General features: G+C 35.1%; 1 protein-coding gene across 1 annotated transcript; it reads right to left on the reverse strand.

Moving 5' to 3' along the window:
- Window positions 1-513: 513 nt before the first annotated feature.
- Window positions 514-12,971, reverse strand: LOC133309842 (uncharacterized). The gene is made up of 7 exons (XM_061510689.1): window positions 12,339-12,971; window positions 11,016-11,425; window positions 9,679-10,494; window positions 3,742-3,813; window positions 2,979-3,270; window positions 1,985-2,462; window positions 514-1,577 (listed from the first exon to the last, which is right to left on the reverse strand). The coding sequence occupies exons 1-7, from the start codon at window positions 12,841-12,843 to the stop codon at window positions 695-697; spliced, it is 3,456 nt and encodes a 1,151-aa protein (XP_061366673.1). The 5' UTR covers window positions 12,844-12,971; the 3' UTR covers window positions 514-694.
- Between the last annotated feature and the right edge of the window lie 10,215 nt (window positions 12,972-23,186).

Here is a 23,186-nt window from a genome sequence, read left to right on the forward strand (position 1 = left end):
GCACACCGTTATACATGGCAGTTGCCACTTGCCAGTAATCCCTAGAGCAAAACTGTGCTTAGTTTTTACTTTTTACTTATTTATTCTTTGGTGTGTGTGTGTGTGTCTATATAGTACACACACACACACACACATGGACATGGAGCGCCTTACAGCATCATCAAAGGTTTAAGCACTTGAGACCCTCAAGAAGGTCAAGGAGCAGTTAGGAGTATTTTCGTAATAATGATTACAAGATCATTTGATAAGAAGACCAAGAAGCAGAAGTGGATGACTACAATATCTCTTCCGTCTTTTTGTGTGTGTTTTAGCTAGGGGCTACAATCTCTTATTTGGTGTTAAGGAAAATGATACTCTCTTATTTGATGTTAAGAGACACCAGTTATTCACTAATTGCGAAGTTATTGAAAGCAATAATAATTCAAGTAAAGAAAATCCGTCATAAACAACATAATGAAACAGTAATATGTTCAAATGAAGCTAATGTTTTGAAAATAAGCATGATCCATTTAGAAAGACACATTTACTAATCAAGTGGACTCTCAGTACATTCTTGCCTGTGTTCTTCAAAGGCATGTTTTTGTAGCATTGGTTAATGTTTGCTTTTAACTAAGAAGCAAACGCCAGCATAAATGGTAGTGTAATTAGACAAAAAGTGGGGAAAAGGGGTAACTCAGAAATGGTAGAATCAAATTTATATTGCGTACACTGTCTTATACTCATTCTCTGAACCTGACATCATTGACATAGATAATGACTGCCTACTGCTCATAGTTGATCTAAGACTTCTCAATCTGGAGGCCTCAATGCGGTGTGCAATCACCCAATAACAAAGAGTTCCAAGAGTAGCTGCCATAATCACTGTTCCTATAACTGTGGCTGCTATAGCCAACCCTTTCTGATCCCCAACAACTATGTATGACATTGCAAGGAATGCCACAGAAATAAGCACACAGGCTATCCACATCAACTTATTTATAACCGCCATCATTTGTTTCTTTGCTTTCCTCTCAATAACAATCACTGATGTTTGGACAACCACAACAGCCAATGATATGAAGAGGGCAGTTGAATCAAAGATTATGAATATCATGAATCCAATATTGGGAGCAATATTTGCTTCACCAGGAGACATTCCAGGAGCGAGTTCTTCTGGATTCTGAGGATACTGGCCTGGGACAGTGAATATGGCAGCAAAAGCAACTGTTGCAATAAGGACAGCAACAACAGTGTTGGAGGTGATTGCATTGTTAAGCCCCTCAGCATGCATTTTGTTTATTCGCTTTGCTATGCCTTGCATACGTCTTTGTGTTTTAAATGTGTTTTCCAGTTGGTTATGAACCCCACTTTTTATGTCACTCACTGTTCGTTTGAGTTCAAGGGCCGTGTTTGTAGTAGGTGACTTGATGGACTTCGCACTTTGAGCTCCATGAACTTGCAGAAAGCTGGCAATGTCCAAGTGACCATTTTTCTCTGCAGTGTCCAGAGCAGTTTCTCCAGATTTATTAATAACATTTGCGTCTATTTCTTTGCAATGTAGTAGCTTCTGGACAATCTGCAAGATTACCACAAGAATACTAAGAGAAGTTTGCTTAATATGGTTGCAGGACAAGTATTATTACATTTACACCACCCATTTACCACATGACAACAATAATGGTCACATTTACGACTCTAATGACATACGGTGCATAGCCACCACAAGTACTGAATAAATAAATTGAAAGTTCATTTCTCTTCTATCAAACAAGACACAACACATACACAGACATAATTTTTTCCAGATATTCTTCACTTGAAATTTTAATGACTAAAAAGTTCTTGCAAAAATAAGCTAGTTGTTAATCAATCTTAGTAAAAGCAGACCTCTTCTGAAGTATCACAGAAACGTAGTATTCTTGAGCTAATAAGGAAATTTAGTTTATGTTGTTCAAGGTCTTGGAAGATGAAGAACTATAGAGTCTAATGTCTAGAAGAAAACCACATGTTCAGTAACTTCTCAAGAAAGAGCAAAAAGGAAAGCAGTTTTTTTTTTTTTTTTTTCCCTTTTACCTGTAGTCGACCCTTCCGGGTTGCTATATGCAGCGCAGTGTTTCCTTTGGCATCCACCATATTAGCCAAAGATGGATTCAACTTCACAAGTTCATCCACTAACTCAAGATTTTGTCCTTTAACTGCCATATGGAGTGCTGTCTGCCCCTTCTTATCAATTCTCGTTGCAATTTCAGGTTCTCTGCTCAGAAGGGCCTTGACCACTTCCACGTGGCCATTTCTTGCAGCAGAATGCAACACAGTTTTCCCATTGCTTTTAGCAATAGTTACCAGGTTGTTACCATTTTCTAAGAGAAAATTTACTACCTGAATATGTCCTTGTGCGGCAGCAGTGTGCAATGCAGTAGTGTTTGACAGATCAACAGTCATTGAAATTTCAGGAATGGCCTCCATGAGGAGCTTCAATATCCCTGCAAACCAGTAAAAGAGAAAAGGGCTCAGACGAATTCCAAAGTTTAAATTGATTATAAATTTATAATTGTGATGATCAATAAAGCAAGAGTCAAGGGAAACCTAGAAAGCTAGCAGACATAAAGATTCTAGCAAATTTGAAAACAAGAACTCAAATCATTATGGTTTGGCATCAATTCAATAAATAATCAATTTTCTTGACAAATTGAGCAAAGAGTTGTCGTAAGATTGATGAAGATTGAGCTATTAGTTATGTTATTTATTTAGGGTTAAACTTGAGTTGGGAGAAGAGGAGTACTCTAGGTTTATCAGCAGAGCGATCTGCCAAGAAGAGTACTCTTGGATTATCCTACAATAAAGATGTTGCATACCATACATCAAAATGAAGTTAAATCAGTGTAAATGCTCAAATGGGTTTAGCAAACACCCTAACCATATGGTAGAGCAGTGTTATATGAACCAAGATACAATATGTAGTAAGGATCCTACGCAATGTAGACACTAAAGAGACTTACCCAAGTTTCCATTTTTAGCAGCTATGTGGAATGCATCGAATCCATTTCTAGCTTTGAAACTGGCCAATCCAATATCGTGGCACGTGATCAATTCCTTGACTATATCAAGATGACCATTTTCAGCAGCAACATATAAGGGAGTTTCACCAGAGTTGTTTTTCTTTGAAAACAACTCCTTTAACTCTTCATCTGGATTCTCAGAGATGATTTCCAGCACCAATTCTAAATTTCCTGCTCGGATTGCCGAGTGTAAGGGAGAATCACCCCTTATACCTGTCAATTGTTTCTTCATCTTCTTTGGAAGGTATCTTTACTACTTTGATAGAGCTCTTATCAAGTTCACATTCCCTCAAGACATATCCAGTTACAATTATCAATTGTCTCCCACAGTATCAATTCACTGAGCTCTATGGGCAAGGCAATTCAATATTGTACACTAGAGTAAGTACTTTAAGGTCCTGCTGATTTCTACACTTTCTTGTCTCTACAGCATTCACAGTTCAGCATCCAACCAAACTCCACTTGTTTTTGCTTTAAGCACCAATCTGACATAGTCACATAGGGGAAGGGGTAAGCACTATAAACCCAAAATTCATCCAAAACAACATTTTTTTTAGGAAAGGGGAAGGAAATATTGATTCAATAAATCTAAAAAATTATTATCCTTTCGAAAGAAAAAAGAAAAAAATTCCAATTTTCTCTCCAATGCAAAAATTTTATAATAAATGGGTAAGCAGAAGTGAAGAGAAAACCATCAACTAACCAAATTCATCAATAAGACACCATAGGTTGTGATTTCAGAGACGGGTGGTTTCTGTGCTCCTATTCCTATGATCTTGAAATTGAAGAAGAAAAAAGTACTACTAATAACAAGATAAATCCAATCAGGGGAGTTCCAGAAGCAACTGAAGAATGAAAGTAGCAGGAAGCAGAGGTGTGAAAAGGCAGAGTAGCAATCAAATCACCCTTGGCCCCCCCACTTCTCAGCAGAGAAAAAGCTAGCCCCTTTTCTGGAATCACTATAGTAACGGTTCCAAAAGAGAGAAAAACCAAGAGCTGAAGAAGAACAACAATAATGAATGGGTAAGTGTGGCAAACGCGGAGAACAAAATGAACGAGTTTGGTTTTGTTTGGTTTTCAAGCTTCGACTTTGCATACATTAAGAATGGTCCCATGCAAGGTGATGATGGTGATGCTTAATGGTTGACGCCCATTTTCCACTAAGAACAAGGTGACGTTTGCTTTTGTTGTTCCTTTGTGTCCTCACTGCTCAAGTTCCGTCTTACATTAATCATTTTTGAAGAACATGTTTCTCATTTTAAATCACATAAAGTTATGTTATTTTAAGATAAAGATAGACATAAAATAAATTTTTTTATTTAAATTTTAAATTAAAAAAAACCATCCACCTTCTTTTTCTTACGATTTTCATTTTCCGTGTCTATCTTTCTCTTAAAATGACATAACTTATGTCATTTAAAATAACAAACACCAAGTTCATTATTTTTATATATCATCTTTTTTGTGTGTGCATGTATTATTTACATTTATTTGTTCAAAAAAAAAAAGTATTGAAAATAGTTTTTTGTTATTTAAAATTTATATAAAAAGTAATATATTGAATGAACCACCGTGCCATATAAATCTGATTAAAATGATTGTAAATAGAGCATCTGTGCACAGAATGTCAAAATATATACATGTAGAAATTTATTATTTTAAAAATACAATATCTATTTATTAAGCAAAAATAATAATGAGAGAAGACTCCCTCCTTTCAACTTGCCTGAGGAAAACAATAATTTATATTTTCGTACAAGATAATGGGCCAGCCGCCCTTGAGTTGCACATTAAAAGATTCTATGATCTAGATGGTCATAAAATCCAAAAACATATCAATGGCATGCAACCAATCCTCAACAAAATTTGAATTTACAGTCTTAATTAAATGACCATATTAATATTAGTAGAGAGAGGATATTCTTACTACTAGAAAAATTTACTATTAGAAAAATTTATTACTAGAAAAATTTATTGCTAACTCATTACCTCCATAATCATCATTGGATTAATATTTTTTCTTTCTTCAAATTTTTTTTACCATTCTTTCTCTTTGATCCAATGGTAATTGTGGAGGTAGTGAATTGACAGTGAATATTTTTGATACTAAGAATATCCCCTAATCATCTATACTTCCAAAACAATATAATTTCTTTCAAAAAAAAAAAAAAGTTTACTCTTCGCTTTAATTGTGTATTTTGAAATTCAGATAAAAATTAATTTATATCAAAATTGAAAAGTCAGATACTGAATTTTAAAGTTAAACACGTCATGAGACACGGCACACAGGAAACAACGTTAAATGAGTACAACAGGACAATGAAATATTAAATGCATGTCAGCATGTGTTGATTAAAAAAGGGCTAATTGTTGACATTTTTAAATGGCTGCTTGAGAAAACAGAAGCAGTAGTATTTTTTTTCATGTCACAATATATAATTTATAAAGTTAAATAGGAAATTAAAGTATTTTATCCAAAAAAATTGTAATTTAGGGAATGAATTTTATTTCATTGATAAATTTTTGCATAAATTGTCATTAATTTAATCTAGATCTTTAAAAAACAACATAAACTAGTTCTCAAGAATAAAAAAAATAATAGTTTTGATAATAAAAGATAACTCTTACTCTTGAGAATGAAACAATCTACTGCTGTATTATTTTCTTTCTTAAAGACACACGACTTCATCTTTGTTTAACATTTTTGCTATGTTTTTGAAAAAGTGTTAAATTATTAATTACTTTAAAAAAAAATTATATTAAATTATTTTTTCGAATCTCAGTTTTATATATCAAATTAAAATATACTAACTTGAGAGTAACTTAAATATTTTTTTTGTCTATTCTTTCATTAATGTTGATTCTCATTCTGTTTTTTAACTTAAATCTATTTAATTTTTTAATTAAATATATGTATTTTTATAATGGGATTAGTATTATCCTTTTAAATGATATAAAATTGTATCATTTTAGTTAAACTGCTATGTTTTATAGTAAGAGAAACATAAATCATATTGGGAGAAAATTCGAGATTTTTTTAATTTAAATATTAAAAGAAAAACATTAATTTTAATTAAAATGATTGTCCTTTAAAAGAATAAATATTTTTTTTCTTATATCCTTTTATTTATCTTTTATTGTACTCATTTTTAGTTATGCATACACCTTTTATAATTTAATGTTTTTAATTTGTACTTTTAAAAGTTTACCTAAATTTATAATATTCATGCAATACACGTGATACTTATTGGTTAATCTTAATTTTATCAAATGTTTATAATTCAATGCAACCACAACTCCATCCTTATTTCTTGTTTACTTTGAAATGAAACCTACAAGACTTCCAAGTCCAAACATTATTATATTACAGTATAATCACATGGCATAAAATTAAACACAGACTAATAAAATAGAAACTTATTTCAGCATATGATGATATTAATTATTCCAGAATATGTAAAAACAACCTTATCTATGTAATTGTAGTATTTGAAACTTTGAAGTTTCAACTATGAAGTGCCAAAAACCAACGGACGAAAAAAAACAATAAAAAAGAGGTTTAAATAAAGGGTGCGCTTTTTGTCATGTGCCATGCACTTTTTTGCACACACAAATTAAGTGTGGGTCTCACGCTTAAAAAAAAAAAAGTCAGACCAAAATCAAGATACGACCAAAATTTGGATCCTTGTTGCAGGAGTAAATAGTGTCATCCTGCAACATGATTCTTATATTTTTCTTAAATAAAAGAAAAAGATTAATGCGAGACGCGGTTGACAGGTAGATATTTTATTATAAGGTCATCGCAAAGCCGGCACGTCGAGGGGTTTTTGGTCCTTTGCTTTGTGCTTCGTGCTTCGTGCTTTACGTGTAAACGGACACGCATATCGCTTTAGTTAAGTGTTTGTGACCACCACGACACTTCCACTTCCTCATTATGATGTTTAAGTTCATCAAAAACATAAAAACAAAAAATAAATAAACGTGTTGTTAAAGGTGTGTCCGATTTACATTTTCGGTTAAAATATGCTTATTAGAAATTAAAAATATTTTTAATTTTTAATATTTTACAATACAAACTTTAAGAATAATAAAAATATTATTTTTACATTTTTATGGATATTTAAAATAAGATGAAATAATAAATATAATTTTTTGAATTAATCATGAAAATATATCAACTTAAAATAAGATTAAAAAAATACACACCCAATTATCAATTGCGGTAGAATTAGCTCTTAAAATTTTAATGTGACACATTTCTAACAATTATTTATTTTAGAATTTATTAAGATGTATAAAATCAAAAACATAAAACGACCCAATGGGTAATGACTAATGTGCATTGAGTGCTTCTATAAGGTGATGCCCATCGGGAAATATCCGTTGACTAAATTTCATCCTCATGTTTTTACCAAACTTATATCTTTGGTCCACATATGAACACTGTGAATAGGTACACGCATATCAAGCATCTGTTTATCTTGTTAAATTATTTGCCGGAATAGTTATGGAAATAGGTACTTTATTAAATGATGAGAGGTCAGTTATTATATAAGAATTGAGTAAAAAAGATGAGCATATACTCTAATATTATTTTTGGGATGAATTTAAGATTTTAATTATGCATTCGTCCCGTATAAAATTGTCTCTCCTAAAAAATATTTGTGATTTATTAAAAAAAGTGTGTATTCTTTAATTTTTTATTTTGAAAGATAAAAGTCAAAATATAAAATAAAAACAACTCAAACATTATAGCCTTGTTTGAATATTATATTTTAAAAAAGCTTTTTGGTTTCAAAAAATAAAAAAATTTGTTTGATAAAATTTGTTTTATAAAAAAAATTTAAAAATTGTAATTTTTTGTTTGTTTTTAGAATCAATATTCTTTAAATTTGATTCTAAAATTAAAAAAATAGTTTCGATTTTTAATTTTTTTTATAAAATAATCCCTATCAAATAGATTTTTTTTTCTTCTGAAAATCAGAAACTGTTTTCGCAGACAGTATTCAAATATGGCACAAATTTTTGGGTGAGACAACGAACGACAGAATTTGCGATGAGTATGAGTGTATGACAGTAATTGTTGTGGGCTTTGGTTGAAGCTCTATATTTTTTGAAGGGCTAACGTTGCAAAAAATAAAAATGAACTATCTCATATTTTTCATATGAATGAACTATTCAAGCAAAATATTCGTAGTAAAAAAAACTTTAAATCATTCAATGTATAAATAAGTACGAGGAATTGATATCCAAAGATAAAAAGTTTAAAACCAAATTATAGATGTGTCACTGCCAACCCTAAAAATTAAAATTCATAACAACAATACATAAACAGCTAGTTTTGTCAACTTTAAAGTTCTTAAATTTATAAGTGTTTTGGACAAGTATAATGGGCCAAACTTATAAAAGACCTAGTCAACACGGCTCAAATAATGTGGCCCAGCTCCAGCAGCTAACCGTCATGGAGAAGCAACCCCAACCGCCAAGTCTCCTCAGCCTAATTGTACCCACTTGTTGGATCCATTTCCACGGGCCTCTATGTCTTCCTCAGACTGTGAATAGGGAAAGACCGAACCTCATGCGAACCACCTTGTACTCAATCTTCCATCTTATAAATATTTTAGTTCATCTATATTTTCATTATTATTTTTGTTTTCCTTGTAGATTTTTCAATTTGGTAATTTAGCTTTTAGTCTGGTTATTATCAGTTGACTTATAGATATTTTTTTTTTTTTTAATTTTTTAGTAAACTATGATTTAGTTTTTTATTTTTATTTTTAAAACTGCGAGGTTAATTAAATATGTCCAAGTTATTTAATTCGCATAATTGGTTTTAAGGGGTGTTTGTCGAGTTCAATTCAGAGGCATGCGCAAATTTTTTTTTCACAAATACAATAATATGACAACTGATGTAAGATGCAGGGTTTTAACGGGCCGAGTCGAGCCAAGCTTTGGTCTTAAAAAGCTAAGCTTGTGTTTAAATCTGTCAACCTGACCAAGCCTGTTACTTGTTATGAATATAATTTCAGCCTGTGACCTGTCTTATTTACAAAAAATACAAGTCTGATTTAGCTTGTTTAACAAAAATAAGACAGCAAAAATTTATCCAAACAAAATATACAATCAACAGCACTAGTAATTCCATAAATATTCATAAATTTAATGTATATCCAAATAGCATAATATAAAATAAAATCATTTAAAAACTCTGTTTAATTAATAAAATGAGATGAAATGGATTGAGGAGAGAGAGACCTATCACAAGTAGTATAAAAAATATAAAGTAAAAATAAAAATAAATATATTAGGTCAGCCCGAGAAGCTCTAAGGTCGAGCTTTTGAATTGGAGCCTGAGGCCTTTTTATTAAACGATCTTTTATACAAGTTCAGCCTTGTTCCAACAATCAATTTTAAACATGTAAGCTCATGCCTTCACGAGCCGAGCCAAAGACCCCTGACTCGTTTAGCACCCCACACGTAAACCAATCTTGTTAAGAGACAAGAGTAACTGACAAGTAACAAGAAATCAATTACTTTCATAGAATCCATCTTTAAGAGTCCTTTTCCATGTTTGTCATATAAAAAAGTAGTACACAGAGGCATCAAACTTACATTGAAGTCCGAAGTAACATCAAATGGCATAAATTGGATTAATTTCAGTATCAGATTCCGATATACGCCATGAGTATGTTCCGGTCCTTGAGATCTTCTCTTTCTTCCTCACTCTTCGTAAACGTTTGTATTTCACCACATAGTATGTCATGGTACCAAGAACACTACCCATTATAAGCGCCCCAACAACAGTAACAAGGATTGCAGCCCACTCGCTGTGCCGACCAAGTACTATATACGATGCTGCAATGAATGAAATAGAGGTGCAGACAGAAGCTAACCACATCATCTTATTGATCACCTCCACAACCCTTCGCTCAGACTTTGTCTCCCCTCTAACAACTGTGATTTGAACCACCACTACAGCCAATGAAGTAAAGAGCGCAGTAGCATTAGATAAGAAGAAGGCCTTGAAAGATGTAGTGTGTACCATCAAAGCCTTCCCACTATCATCATCCCCACCAGGAACTGTGAAAAGTGCTGCAAATGCAACTGTAGCAAATAGCACAGCAACTACCGTTACTGAGTTGGTAGCATTGTTGATTCCAGCTCTGTGCAGCTTGCGTAGCTCCTTGGCAATCCCACTCACATTCTTGTTTGTCTTTCGAGTTTGTTCGAGCTGAAAATAAACATCTTTCTTAATCTGTGTCATAGTTTTCCTCAGCTCATCCCTTGGCTGGTTGAGATCATTGGCTTTAACTGCACCATATCGAATCAGGGAATCTTTTATCTCCAAAATCTCTTCAGATATTGGAAGCCCTTCCGCAAGGTCCAGAGCTGTTTTGTGGTCTCTCGTCAGGGCGTTTACATTGGTATCATGAATGAGTAACAGCTCATTCACTATCTGCATGAATTTTTTCATGTCGTCAAAACTAATGCATTTTTTTTACATGTTTAAAACAGCACCTTTTGACCCATTTAGTGTGAGAAGAGGAAACATTTTGCTCTATTTATTCAAAATTCAAATATTTTATGAGAATAACGTAATAAGATGTGTGTGGAATGTGCATGTTCAAATCGCACATGAAGTGACATGTGATTTGTGCAAAAGTGAGTGAGCGCTTATCATGTGTCGTGCAATGCGCGACATATGACAAGTGTTCAATTTTACACAAGTCGGGTATCATTTCATATATGACTTGAATGTGCACATCTTTAATGCAAATATTATCTTGATAAAATATTTGAATTTTGATTCAATAGAGAAAATATTTTCTTTTTCCTTGTGGTGAAAGGCCTTAAAATAGGCATGACAAATATTCCTTAAAAAGACACTATATATCTCTTGTCTACAAACAATAGGAAATGTAGATATATAACTCCTCATGGTTTTACTATTTGTTTAAAGTTGAGCAATTGTGATACCTCTACCCTCTTCTTCCTGGTGGCTACATGCAATGCAGTGTTTCCAAACTTGTCAGGAAGCATGACAGTAGCAGCATCTGCAGCAAGAAGAAGCTTCACCACTGCACAATTAACCCCTTTGGCAGCCATATGCAATGCTGTCTGTCCTTTCTTATCAGTCCTTCGAGCAAGTTGCGGATCCTTCCCTAGCAATATCTTCACAACATCAACATGTCCTTGCCGTGCAGCAAAATGGAGTGCATTCTTCCCATTAGCTCTAGATATCTCCAATTGACTAGGATCACGTGACAGCAACAGTTCAACAACACCCGCATGCCCCCTTGTAGACGCAGATATAAGAGGAGTAGCATTCGACTGCGCAAACGTCTTTATTAGCTCTGGATCATGGTCTAGCAGCACCTGCACAATGCCTACCCCCAACAAATAACATATATATCGTATGTATTATAATAAACCGCATCAGACTTATATGGGAAATAAATTTCTCAAGTTGACTCTCGTTTCTTTCTCTCTTCTTCTTGACCAGTTCCACTTACTTTTTTATGTATGCATTCACTTGCTTACTTTAATATGTATGCATTGAAAGTCACTAGGATTGATCTAAGAGTAAAAAATTTGAATAATTTGTATTAAGTTATGCATTTAATTCTCGTTTATATAAAAAGAAAAACAAATATGTACGAGCTACACGAAAAATGTATTCATATTCCTCAACTCATATATCTATGAGAAATTATTATCTGATGTAATAGGAAAGAGTTATCTTATATTATAAATACATCGATGATAAGCTAGCTCTGGTGGGAGTGCTCAAGGCCTTATAAACTCCACATTAGTTGCACATACAACCAATGTGGGACTATATATCTCAACACGCCCCCTCACACGAGAGCCATTTGGGCTTGAAGCGTGGACAATGCAACAGGCCCAGCCTACCTGTGCTAAGAAACTCCACGAGAAAAAGCGGGAGGGGCGGCGAGGCTCTGATACCGTCTTGTAACAAGAAAACAGAACCCAGAACTGAACAAATCTTCTATTGATTCAAAATTAGCAAACTCGTACATCACGTTTTCCTAAGAGAAAGCAATACAGAAAAAATACTGAAGAAGGCATTTTATTTATTTATTTATTAACACATGGTAGGATCCACCACCACTATGTGATGAGTCTTGAGAGGAGTATCTCAGAGATTAAATGCTCCCTATATCTATTAATAAAATTATCTTCTATAACGTGTTAGCATGTACAGAAGATAATTTTATACTGAGAATCGTTGAACCTATTAGGTTTTATTTCTCATACATATTATTATAGTATACATACCTTGATGACCTTGGTTAGCAGCAATATGCAAGGGATCGAAACCGGAGCGGTTTTTGAGGGAAAGGGCCTCCTTGGTGGTGTAAGGGAGGAGTTCCTTGACGACATTAAGGTGGCCCTTCTCAGCGGCGGTGAAGAGGGCGGTTTCACCCAACTCGTTGACCTCGTTGAAAATGGCGGACCTTATATCGGAGACCTCGGCGTCAAACTCGGCGCCACTGAGGGTTCCCATCATTTGGGCGTCGATCTCTGAGAGGATTTGCCTGACGGAGGAGGCGTCGCCTCGCTGGGCGGCGAGGTGGAGCTCGGTGTCATTGTGGCGGCCGGTGACCTGCTTGACATATTTCTTCTTGGTGATGGAGTCGAGACGCTTGGCGGAATTGGAGAGGGCGAGGGATTTGTTGGAGTTGGAAACGAGGAGAGCCTTGCCGGAAGAGGAGAGGACCAAGGTGGGTCTTGGGGTGGTTGGTGTGGTGGGTTCCGACAGCGGGCTGTAGCCGTAATCCATGAATGCCCGTGCCAGGGGCAACTAGGTTGTTGGGATTGGGTACCCCATTGGAGAATCCTCAACAACACAACACCACACCCTCTGGTTTTGATCTGCACCATAAGCGGAAACTCCTTCACCAAAATCGTTGGTTTGTTTCTTTCTTCGCCCCTCCAATTCCCATAAACCTCTTTTATACTATTAAGAGTATTTTGTTTTTTTTTTCTTCCTGAAAATATCGTTATTATTTAATTCAACTTATTAAATGAAAAATGTAAATAAATACCTTTTATTTTAATTAAAATAACATTATTATTTAATAGATGAAGAAGTTTTCACTGTTCATGTTCGGCCATTATATGCACATGTCGCTTTTCTCATTGAGGTAACACGGCAGATTTACCCGAACAGTGATTATTTTATCATATTTCAGTAAATTATTTATTAGACTGATACGTCAACGGTAAAAATTCATAGAATGTCACGTGATATAATTCGTTACACTGTGCATCGAATTATTTTTGCAAATAATTTGCTACACAGTGTAGCGAATTATGCCATGTCAGGCTGCACAGTCAGCAAAAATGACATGTGTCAAGCAGACAGTAATTCGCTACATTGTGTAATGAATTATGCTTGTATTGCTGCTTGCTTGACACGTGTCATTTTTGCTGACTGAACAACCTGACATGGCATAATTCGTTATATTGTGTAGCGAATTATTTGTAAACATAATTCGCTGCACACTGTAGCGAATTATGCCGCGTGACATTCCGAGAATTTTTACGGTTGACGTGGCAGTCTGATAAATAACTTGGCCAGGCGTGACAAAATAGTCACTATTCCAAATTCCTCGTGCGTCAGCGATGATGGGAGTATATTTTCGGTACAAGGTTGTACTTCCTTACTAAAAAAAAAATTCGGACATGTAAAAAAATAATATAAATATGTTACTTTTTTTCATATTTAATAAAAATTATACCCAATGACCAGTATATAAAAGAATGTAAAAAAATAATATAAATATGTTACTTTTTTCATATTTAATAAAAATTATACCCAATGACCAGTATATAAAAGATGTACTGAGTGCTTGGTATATTTATAATACTGAAAATATTTCTAAATGATGGATGTATGAGAGGCATTTTTCACCTTTATTTTTTTATTTTTAATGGGATTCGACAGCGGCATCTTCGTGTTACATTTGCAGAAGTACATGCGGAATCGTATATAGCTGATGATGTGTTTGTTCAGTGTAATTACTCGAGGTCAATTTCAATAACTTGTTAATGATATACCAAATTCTCATTTGCTTTTATGAAGCAGGGCATAAGGTGGCATTCAACTACCAGGAAAGTTGTGTCTAGTTCTTATGTTTAGTGGCATAGTAATTTTTTTAGGTTGAATTAGAAACATTGATCTCATATTGTTCAATTAATGTGGTTGTTTCTAAGGATCTTATATTTGAGGATGAAGTGAAAAACTGGTTTTCCATATTGATCACTTCCTGATTTCTATTTGACTATTGGTTCCGTTTCACGCCAATAATTTGAAACTTGTTTTTTAGATGGCTTCATATGCAAATAATTCCCCTATTACATGCTATCTATGACTAGTAGTTTGTCGTTACAATAGGTTTTCTCATATCTTTTCTTTTCTATATTTGTTTATGACATAATTTTATGGAAAATGATGTTTGTTACTTTTTCTTATACCACTTTTACACCGTTTCCTTCTCTCTATTTTCATTAACAAAGCTATAGAGAAATGCATTCAAGGCACTCTTTTTATTTTTGAACAAGATTGTGTAAAGAAAAAAAAAATGTATAGAAATGGTGTGCAAATAGATTGTAATGATGATTATAGTTAAAAACCTGCCAGATCTGGACTTTCCTCTTTTAATTCAGCTTTCCCCTTGTTCTCTGGGGAGGAAGCAACTCTGAGCACAAAGTAAACTTAAACACCTTCATCTGATTTCATTTCAATAGAAAAAATCACTTCACAACCACATCAATATATATGTCATGTACTAATTCAACCCTGTCTTAAACCCACAGTTGTCTCCTAAACCAAAACACTTTCATCTGATTTCATTTCATTTACAACTTTGTGTGCTTTTTCAAGATTTGGCAGTCCTCTTTGAGCAATGATACACAATACAACAATTTGTAATGGGACACCAATTTGTTATGTGGAGCAAGGACCACAGCCAGAACAAGCCTGTGAGGATCATCACTACACCCACATAACTTTGGGCAAAGCAAGGGACATGTACGTCCGAAGCGGAAATTTCTAACATACTACCGCCGTATTCAATTTTTTGTACAACCGTCCAATAGAAATTAAACAAGTAAGCTCACATAGTAATATTTTAAAGAAAAAAACACTATTTAAGTGTATGTGTCTAATTCTGAGTGATGGTAGTACTAAGACCGACTTACGAAAGATGTTCTCGTCCGAAGCATAACAAAGTGTGGCCCAGCCCGTTTTATGTAATGGTGGAGTGGACATAAAATCTCTAACCTATTTGGGTTGTCTGACAGACTGACAAACTCTTAACTCTTGAAAATTGTCTTTTTTTTAATTATGAATATAATTAGTAAAGCTGAAAATAAAAGAAAACTAATGGATCCATGAACTGTTGCTTGTGCAATTATTTTTTAGTTGCAGGAAATATTATTCCATCCCTAGCTATATTTAATTTCAAGGATTGAAAATCTAAATTTAACATCTTAAGACCAAACAACTTTTTTAAAAAAAAATTGAAATAGAAAACTTTTGGGCTTGCAAATTGCCCCAGTTTCTTACAAGCCAACTCCACATCAAACCAACTAATTTTTAGACCAAATCGGGCCAGGCTACGTATATTTTTGGAATAAGATTTTCATAATTTATACGGATTAATTGGACCAATCCATTAGAATTGGCCAATTTTGACACCACTAATGATTTTAGCCCTTTAAAGTTTAAAGGGTGTTTAGCATCTATAGTAAATAAATGATATATAATATTTAAAATAAGGATAATATTTTTTTTATATTGCAGGAGAGAAATATTATCTCTTACACTCACATTTTTCAAATAGATCCCACAAAGAACTTTTTTTTCTCACCTCTAACTTTTTTCTCTTTCCTATTTATTGTTTGAGTAGAAGATAATATTTTTCTTATACAACATACGAAAAGTATTACCCTTAAAATAAACTACTTATATGATTATGATTTTTCATCAAAGCACATGAAAAATAAATTTAAAACGAGTACAAAATTAACTTCAAATGGGATTTAAATAACTCTAATAATAAAACAAAATTTGGCGGGCTAAACAGAGTTGGGTCAGATCCATTTTGTGAGCTCTATTTAAAAGTAAAAAATTAACTATAAATGAGATTCAATAACTTTTATAATAAAAATTGTTCGGTTCTATTAAACCGTATAATTATACCTCAAGGGTATGCGCTCAGAGATATCCTATGGATAGGTATCTTGTTGGCTTATAGCCAATATCCCCATCACTGCGCACAAGCAATAGGCTTATAGCCGAGACGTGGGTGTGTGCACAGTGTGGGCAAAAGTAGTAAATGAGTTCAGCGTGTATACCTGGGGTCTTTAACCTCTTATTTATAAGGGTTACCTCTTGGGCTTTTGTAGATCTCCCAGTTGTAGTAGGATTTAACTTCCTTTCTGTTGGGATAGAGACTCTATCTTTAGCTGTCTTACTGTTTTATATTGTTAGGATAATTGGAGAATTATCCTTTAAGGGATCCTTTGGTAGGTGGTTAGGATATGGAAATATTCCATAACAGTTGCCCCCCAGCCCGGCAGTTCGGAAGCTCGGACTGCTGGGGTGCCTAAGTTTGATTGATAGGTCGACCCTACCGAGGTGCTATGATCCTGCCTTGGGTCTGGTGTGACTACCTCTTCTGGGTTTAGCCTTTTATATTGGCTTCTCTTCTCTTGAAGTCTCTGAGTAGTGAGGCGGTGTTTGCCTTTTTTTGTTGACTTTGAGCTCGGCTTCTCTTGCCGAGGTTTTTTAGTTTTGACTAGGCTTATAGTCAGTCTTTTATATAGGCGTTCGCCTAAGTTTTAGGATGGCATTTCGTGCCTCCATAATAATTAACCCGACTTTGCACTTCCTGGCGTTAAGTGTCGTGATTCCAGATTTGGCTCAGTTTCGCATACCGAGATCTCTATTAGCATGAATTTGACCTTTGCAAAGGTTTAGGGAGCACGGATTTTCTTACTACAACTTCCCCCTTTTGGATTTGACTTGCTGCATATATCTTAATTTTGGGAAGGTCTTCTGTGCCTTCTTGAACAATTAGTCCGGCTTCGAATACCATGACTTCTCTTGTTTTTGACGGACTTGACTTCTTTTGCCATAGTCTTGGATTCTTGAAGGAGGAGTTCACCTCCTCGATTTTAAGCCCGAATACGTATACCGTGCTTTTATTTTGATTGACTTGGCTTTTGCCTTGTAGTCTTAAGTTACTAAGGCAGTTTTCTGCCGTATTCATTTTGAGCCCAGCTTCACATACCGTGGCTTTCTTTAAATTGACTTGGCTTTTGCCTTGTCTACACTTTTGAAGGCGGTATCTTTGCCTTTCTGATTTTAGCCCGGCTTAATGTACCGTGGCTTTACTGTTGGACTAGACTTTTTGCCATATTTTTTTTTTGAGCCTGGCTTCGCATACCGCGGCTTTCTACTTTAAGCAACACTTCATTAGCGATGGATTTTTAATTTGAGGCTAGCATGTTGGGCCGCGAACTTTGTCATTTAGCTTTGTTGCCAAAATCTTGAATAAGAGCTCGACATCATATGCCGCTTCGATTTTTCTTTTATCTCAAATTGGGGTGTGATCCTTTTATAGGATCACGATCTCTCCAAATTCGTCTTCTCGGATTGGGGTGTAATCTTTTTTGCTAGAATCACATCTCTCCAATTCCATCTTTCTTCTTATTATTTCGGATCGGGGTGTGATCCTTTTGCTAGGATCAAATCTCTCTAATTCCGTCTTCATTTTTATCACGGATTGGGGTGTGATCCTTTTGCTATGATCACATCTCTCCAATTTCGACTTCATTTTTATCTCAGATTGGGGTGTGATCCTTTTGCTATGATCACATCTCTCCTTTTCTGTCTTCATTTTGATCTCAGAGCCTGAAGTTATGGCTAAGGCTGAGTTGGAGCTCAAGGATGAGGCCAAGCTTTAAATTTGAAGCCCTTCATTGGGCTGAGTTAAAGCTCAAGGCTGATGCCGAACTTTTAAACTTGAAGCCCTTTTTTTTTGGGCTGAGCTCAAGGCCGAGGCCGAGCTAATAAATTTGAAGCCTTTCATTGGACTGAGTTGGAGCTCAAGGCTGAGGCCGAGCTAATAAATTTGAAGCCCTTCATTGGACTGAGTTGGAGCTCAAGGCTGAGGCCGAGCTAATAAATTTGAAGCCCTTCATTGGGCTGAGTTGGAGCTCAAGGCCGTGGCCGAGCTATTAAAGTTGAAGCCCTTCACTGGGCTGAGCTCGAGGCTGATGTCGAGCTTTTAAACTTGAAGCCCTTTGTTGGGCTTAGCTCCAGGCTGATGCCGAGCTTTTAAACTTGAAGCCCTTTGTTGGGCTGAGCTCGAGGCCGAGGCCGACCTATTAAATTTGAAGCCCTTCCTTGGGCTGAGTTGGAGCTCAAGGCCGAGGCCGAGCTATTAAACTTGAAGCCCTTCACTGGGTTGAGCTCGAGGCTGATGCCGAGCTTTTAAACTTGAAGCCCTTTGTTGGGCTGAGATCAAGGCCGAAGCCGAGCTAATAAATTTGAAGCCGAGCTAATAAAGTTGAAGCCCTTCATTGGGCTGAGTTGGAGCTCAAGGCTGAAGCCGAGCTAATAAATTTGAAGCCCTTCATTGGGCTGAGTTGGAGCTCAAGGTCGAGCTTTTAAACTTGAAGCCCGTTTTTTTGGGCTGAGCTCAAGGCCGAGGCCGAGCTAATAAATTTGAAGCCCTTCATTGGGCTGAGTAGGAGCTCAAGACCGAGGCCGAGCTATTAAACTTGAAGCCCTTCGCTGGGCTGAGTAGGAGCTCAAGGCCGAGGCCGAGCTATTAAACTTGAAGCCCTTCACTGGGCTGAGCTCGAGGCTGATGCCGGGCTTTTAAACTTGAAGCCCTTTGTTGGGCTGAGCTAAAGGCCGAAGCCGAGCTAATAAATTTGAAGCCCTTCATTGGGCTGAGTTGGAGCTCAAGGCTGAGGCCGAGCTAATAAATTTGAAGCCCTTCATTGGGATGAGTTTGAGCTCAAGGTCGTGGCCGAGCTATTAAAGTTGAAGCCCTTCGTTGGGCTGAGTTGGAGCTCAAGGCCGAGGCCGAGCTATTAAAGTTGAAGCCCTTCACTGGTCTGAGCTCGAGGCTGATGCCAAGCTTTTAAACTTGAAGCCCTTTGTTGGGCTGAGCTCAAGGCCGAGGCCGAGCTATTAAATTTGAAGCCTTCATTGGGCTGAGTTGCAGCTCAAGGCCGAGGCCGAGCTATTAAAGTTGAAGCCCTTCACTGGGCTGAGCTCGAGGCTGATGCCGAGCTTTTAAACTTGAAGCCCTTTGTTGGGCTGAGCTCAAGGCCGAGGCCGAGCTATTAAATTTGAAGCCCTTCATTGGGATGAGTTGGAGCTCAAGGCCGAGGCCGAGCTATTAAAGTTGAAGCCCTTCACTTGGCTGAGCTCGAGGCTGATGCCGAGCTTTTAAACTTGAACCCCTTTGTTGGGCTGAGCTCAAGACCGAGCTATTAAAATTGAAGCCCTTCATTCGGCTGAGCTCGAGCTCAAGACTGAGGCCGAGCTATTAAAGTTGAAGCCCTTCACTGGGCTGAGCTCGAGGCTGATGCCGAGCTTTTAAACTTGAAGCCCTTTGTTGGGCTGAGCTCAAGGCCGAGGCCGAGCTAATAAATTTGATGCCCTTCATTGGGCTGAGTTGGAGCTTTTTCCTTATGATTTAATGACCTCCAGGTCTTCACTTGCTCCATCAAGAATTGCGACGACGAGAATCTTTGTCAAATCGTCATCTGCTTGGATCTTGAGCTCCATTCTAGAGTCTCTCGGAGGATCAAAAGCCTTTTTTGCGGTAGGATTTGTCTCCTCATATGTATGTGGTTTCAGCAATTTCAGGGCGCGCGAGGTTGCCTGCAATCTTTGGCTTCGTGCTATGCCGCGCGTGTTCACCATGGATGGGAGTCGAAATTTGCCGTTTCCCACAGACGGCGCCAATGTTCGGTTCTATTAAACCGTATAATTATACCTCAAGGGTATGCGCTCAGAGATATCCTATGGATAGGTATTTTGGTTGGCTTATAGCCAATATCCCCATCACTGCGCACAAGCAATAGGCTTATAGCCGAGACGTGGGTGTGTGCACAGTGTGGGCAGAAGTAGTAAATGAGTTCAGCGTGTATACCTGGGGTCTTTAACCTCTTATTTATAAGGGCTACCTCTTGGGCTTGTGTAGATCTCCCAGTTGTAGTAGGATTTAACTTCCTTTCTGTTGGGATATGGACTCTATCTTTAGCTGCCTTACTGTTTTATATTGTTAGGATAATTGGAGAATTATCCTTTAAGGGATCCTTGGGTAGGTGGTTAGGATATGGAAATATTCCATAACAAAAATAAAGACTCAACTTTAAATAAATATTCAAAAAACTGAATTTATTTACATTTTTTAATCATTTAGTAAACAAGGACCTAAGTTAATAAAATCATTTTACCATGGTCCATGTTCGAAATTCAAAAGCTTCTTCAAACTCTCGCAGTTAAATGACTGAAAACGATGAACCAATTAAAATATTAAAAATAAAATAAAAAAATTCATCATCCTGTTACTATATCATCGTCCCATGAAGCCCTAGTTGTTAGGCAGTTACAATTACCGCAACATATAATAGAAAGTAGTTTAGGTCTATAGTTGTTAGGCAGTTACAATTTCCGCAACATATAATAGAAAGTAGTTTAGGTCTTTAGAGAGGGATCTGGATTCTCTAATGTGAAAAATCACATGATCATATCACGTGGGAAATTATAACTATACAAAAGTATATCAATGGTAATAAAGGAAGAGAAGAAAATATATTAAAATAGGTAGTTACAAAATCATAACCGTTGATTTACTTTTGTATGGTTGTGATCTTCTCACATGACCATGCATGTCATGTTTTTTTTTTCACATTAGAGGATCCACTTCCAAAGTTTTATAAATATTGTTAGGCTACATTATAAAGATCATAATAATGTGTCCCACACTTTTTTTTTCTTTTTTGAAAATAGCAATGGATTCCATCATTATTGTCCGTATAATATAACCTAATAATTTTTCTACAATATAATATTTATAAAATTCAAATAAATGAATGTATGTATAGAAAATGATAAAAAATAATATCAAATTTTTAGTTATTCTAAATTCCTTTGTTTTTACTCTAAGAATAGGAATTCAATTCCTGACACATCCCTTCCCAAACATTAGTTTATTTTTAATCATACTATAAACTGTAGAATAGAAATAAAATTCTCGTAAATTTAATTTACTGACTTTCATATTTATTTATTTTCTTATTTCAAGTAATTTCAATCTTTAATGTACAATTGTCTTTAAAAACTACTTGCCACCACGAGATGCATGCCGATTCCTTTTACTGGTAATATGTCCATTTCACGTCATCTGTTCGTATATTACTCTAAATTAAATACGTAATTTTCTTCTTCTTTTTCTTTTTTATAATCTCTCTCTTCATAGAGTACGTAGCAATCATATTAATGATTAATCACAATCTTCTTCAATCAACTGACCCAAAATTGGGGGGAAAATTCAATACTACCATTATAGGTACATGTGGCCAATAGGAACGCGTTGTGTCAACTTGTGTTATATCAAAGAAAAAAAAGAAGAAATTATTTTTATATTTTATACTATATCTTACCAATAAAATATCGTGTAAAATACATTATCACATCCAATTTTCAATATCACCATCAAAAAGCATTCCCAGTTTCCTATTGACAAAGCTACGTGGTTGTAGAACGTTAAACTGCCGTTTCTTCTTCTTTTGTTTCTATCAACCTATTTTACCTCCAAGCTACCGCTAGAATGAACCTAATAGTCTAATACAATAAAGACATCATAAGTATAGTTCATAATATTGCATTTCTTCGTAAATTTTAAAAGAAAACATTGTCAAATTTGTTCTGAACATGTGTTTACCTGATGAAGTACACAATTTAAGATTTTATGTAATATTTTTTAGAGAGTAAAATGAAGAAGCTTGATAAAAGAATTGATCAATAGGTACCTAAGTTATATATTAAAATTTTTTATCTGAGAATACAATATTTTAATTTACTTTTTCATTAACAATTAGAACTTAGCATTTTAATTTTTGAAGTGGATTTTTCACTTATGCATGTCATCTTCCTCAACACATATAGAAGGGATATTGTTAGATAAATATAATATAAAAACTATTAATATAATCTTATCAAATGTTATTAAACCCAAATCGATCATTGACTTTGTGAGAATACCAAGTGAATTGATTAAATCAAAAAATATATAAAATGGAATAGATTATTCTGATGTTTTTTTTATCTATTCTCTATCATCCATATTTATGAAATTATTTTATATACAATTATTTTCAATGCCCGTACTGATTGAAAATGATTGTTGCATATGAAGGACACAAATTGTTTTTTAAACCTCTATACATGATATTTAAATTTTATACTTTGTAATATTATAATTTTAACATACATGTTCCGGCCCTAGATTTTGGCAGATGATCAACTTGGGACTTGGGTCTCATCCTTCAAATTGAAAAAAAAAAAAAAAAAAAAACATGAAAAGATATGCAAAATCAATTGATAGGAGGATTTCAAATGGGATCATAAAACAATTAATTCAACTTAAAATTTTAAATTAGCAAGGGATGACCACATTTCAAATGATCCCTCACTCAATGCTATTCCTCTATGAATACTAGAGTCACCCTCTAGGTACACTATCTCGTGAATCTTATTTCATCCTTCACCTTGGTAGCACACACAACCACCATTCACAGGAGTCTTCTCCTTCGGGCCCCATACTAAATTCCGAATCACTATAGCATCGAACAATAACTTATAACACTAAAGAACGAAATTTTTTTAAATTAAATCATCATTACATATATTTAGTATTAGAACTGAATTAAAAATAAGTATGTCTGTATTGTCAAATTACACGTTTCAACGTTGTATTAATTTCAAACTCGCAAAAGAGATATACAAATTACGAATACACAGTCACGAGAAATACAGAATCAGAAAGGAATTTAGGATTACGTATGCAATACGCAAAAAAAACGTCA

This window comes from Gastrolobium bilobum, unplaced genomic scaffold (genome assembly GCF_033153095.1).
Source record: "Gastrolobium bilobum isolate Gb01-03AN ecotype WA unplaced genomic scaffold, APGP_CSIRO_Gbil_v1 utg850, whole genome shotgun sequence".
NCBI lineage: Eukaryota > Viridiplantae > Streptophyta > Magnoliopsida > Fabales > Fabaceae > Gastrolobium > Gastrolobium bilobum.

Bases quoted from the DNA above. Each gene is read 5' to 3' on its own strand.
- LOC133309842 (XM_061510689.1), bottom strand. From the start codon at position 12,843: ATGGATTACGGCTACAGCCCGCTGTCGGAACCCACCACACCAACCACC. The intron at 10,495-11,015 runs GTATCACAATTG...AAATTCATGCAG, and splicing joins CCAGGAAGAAGAGGGTAGAG to ATAGTGAATGAGCTGTTACT. The intron at 2,463-2,978 runs GTAAGTCTCTTT...ACTGGTTTGCAG, and splicing joins TGCTAAAAATGGAAACTTGG to GGATATTGAAGCTCCTCATG.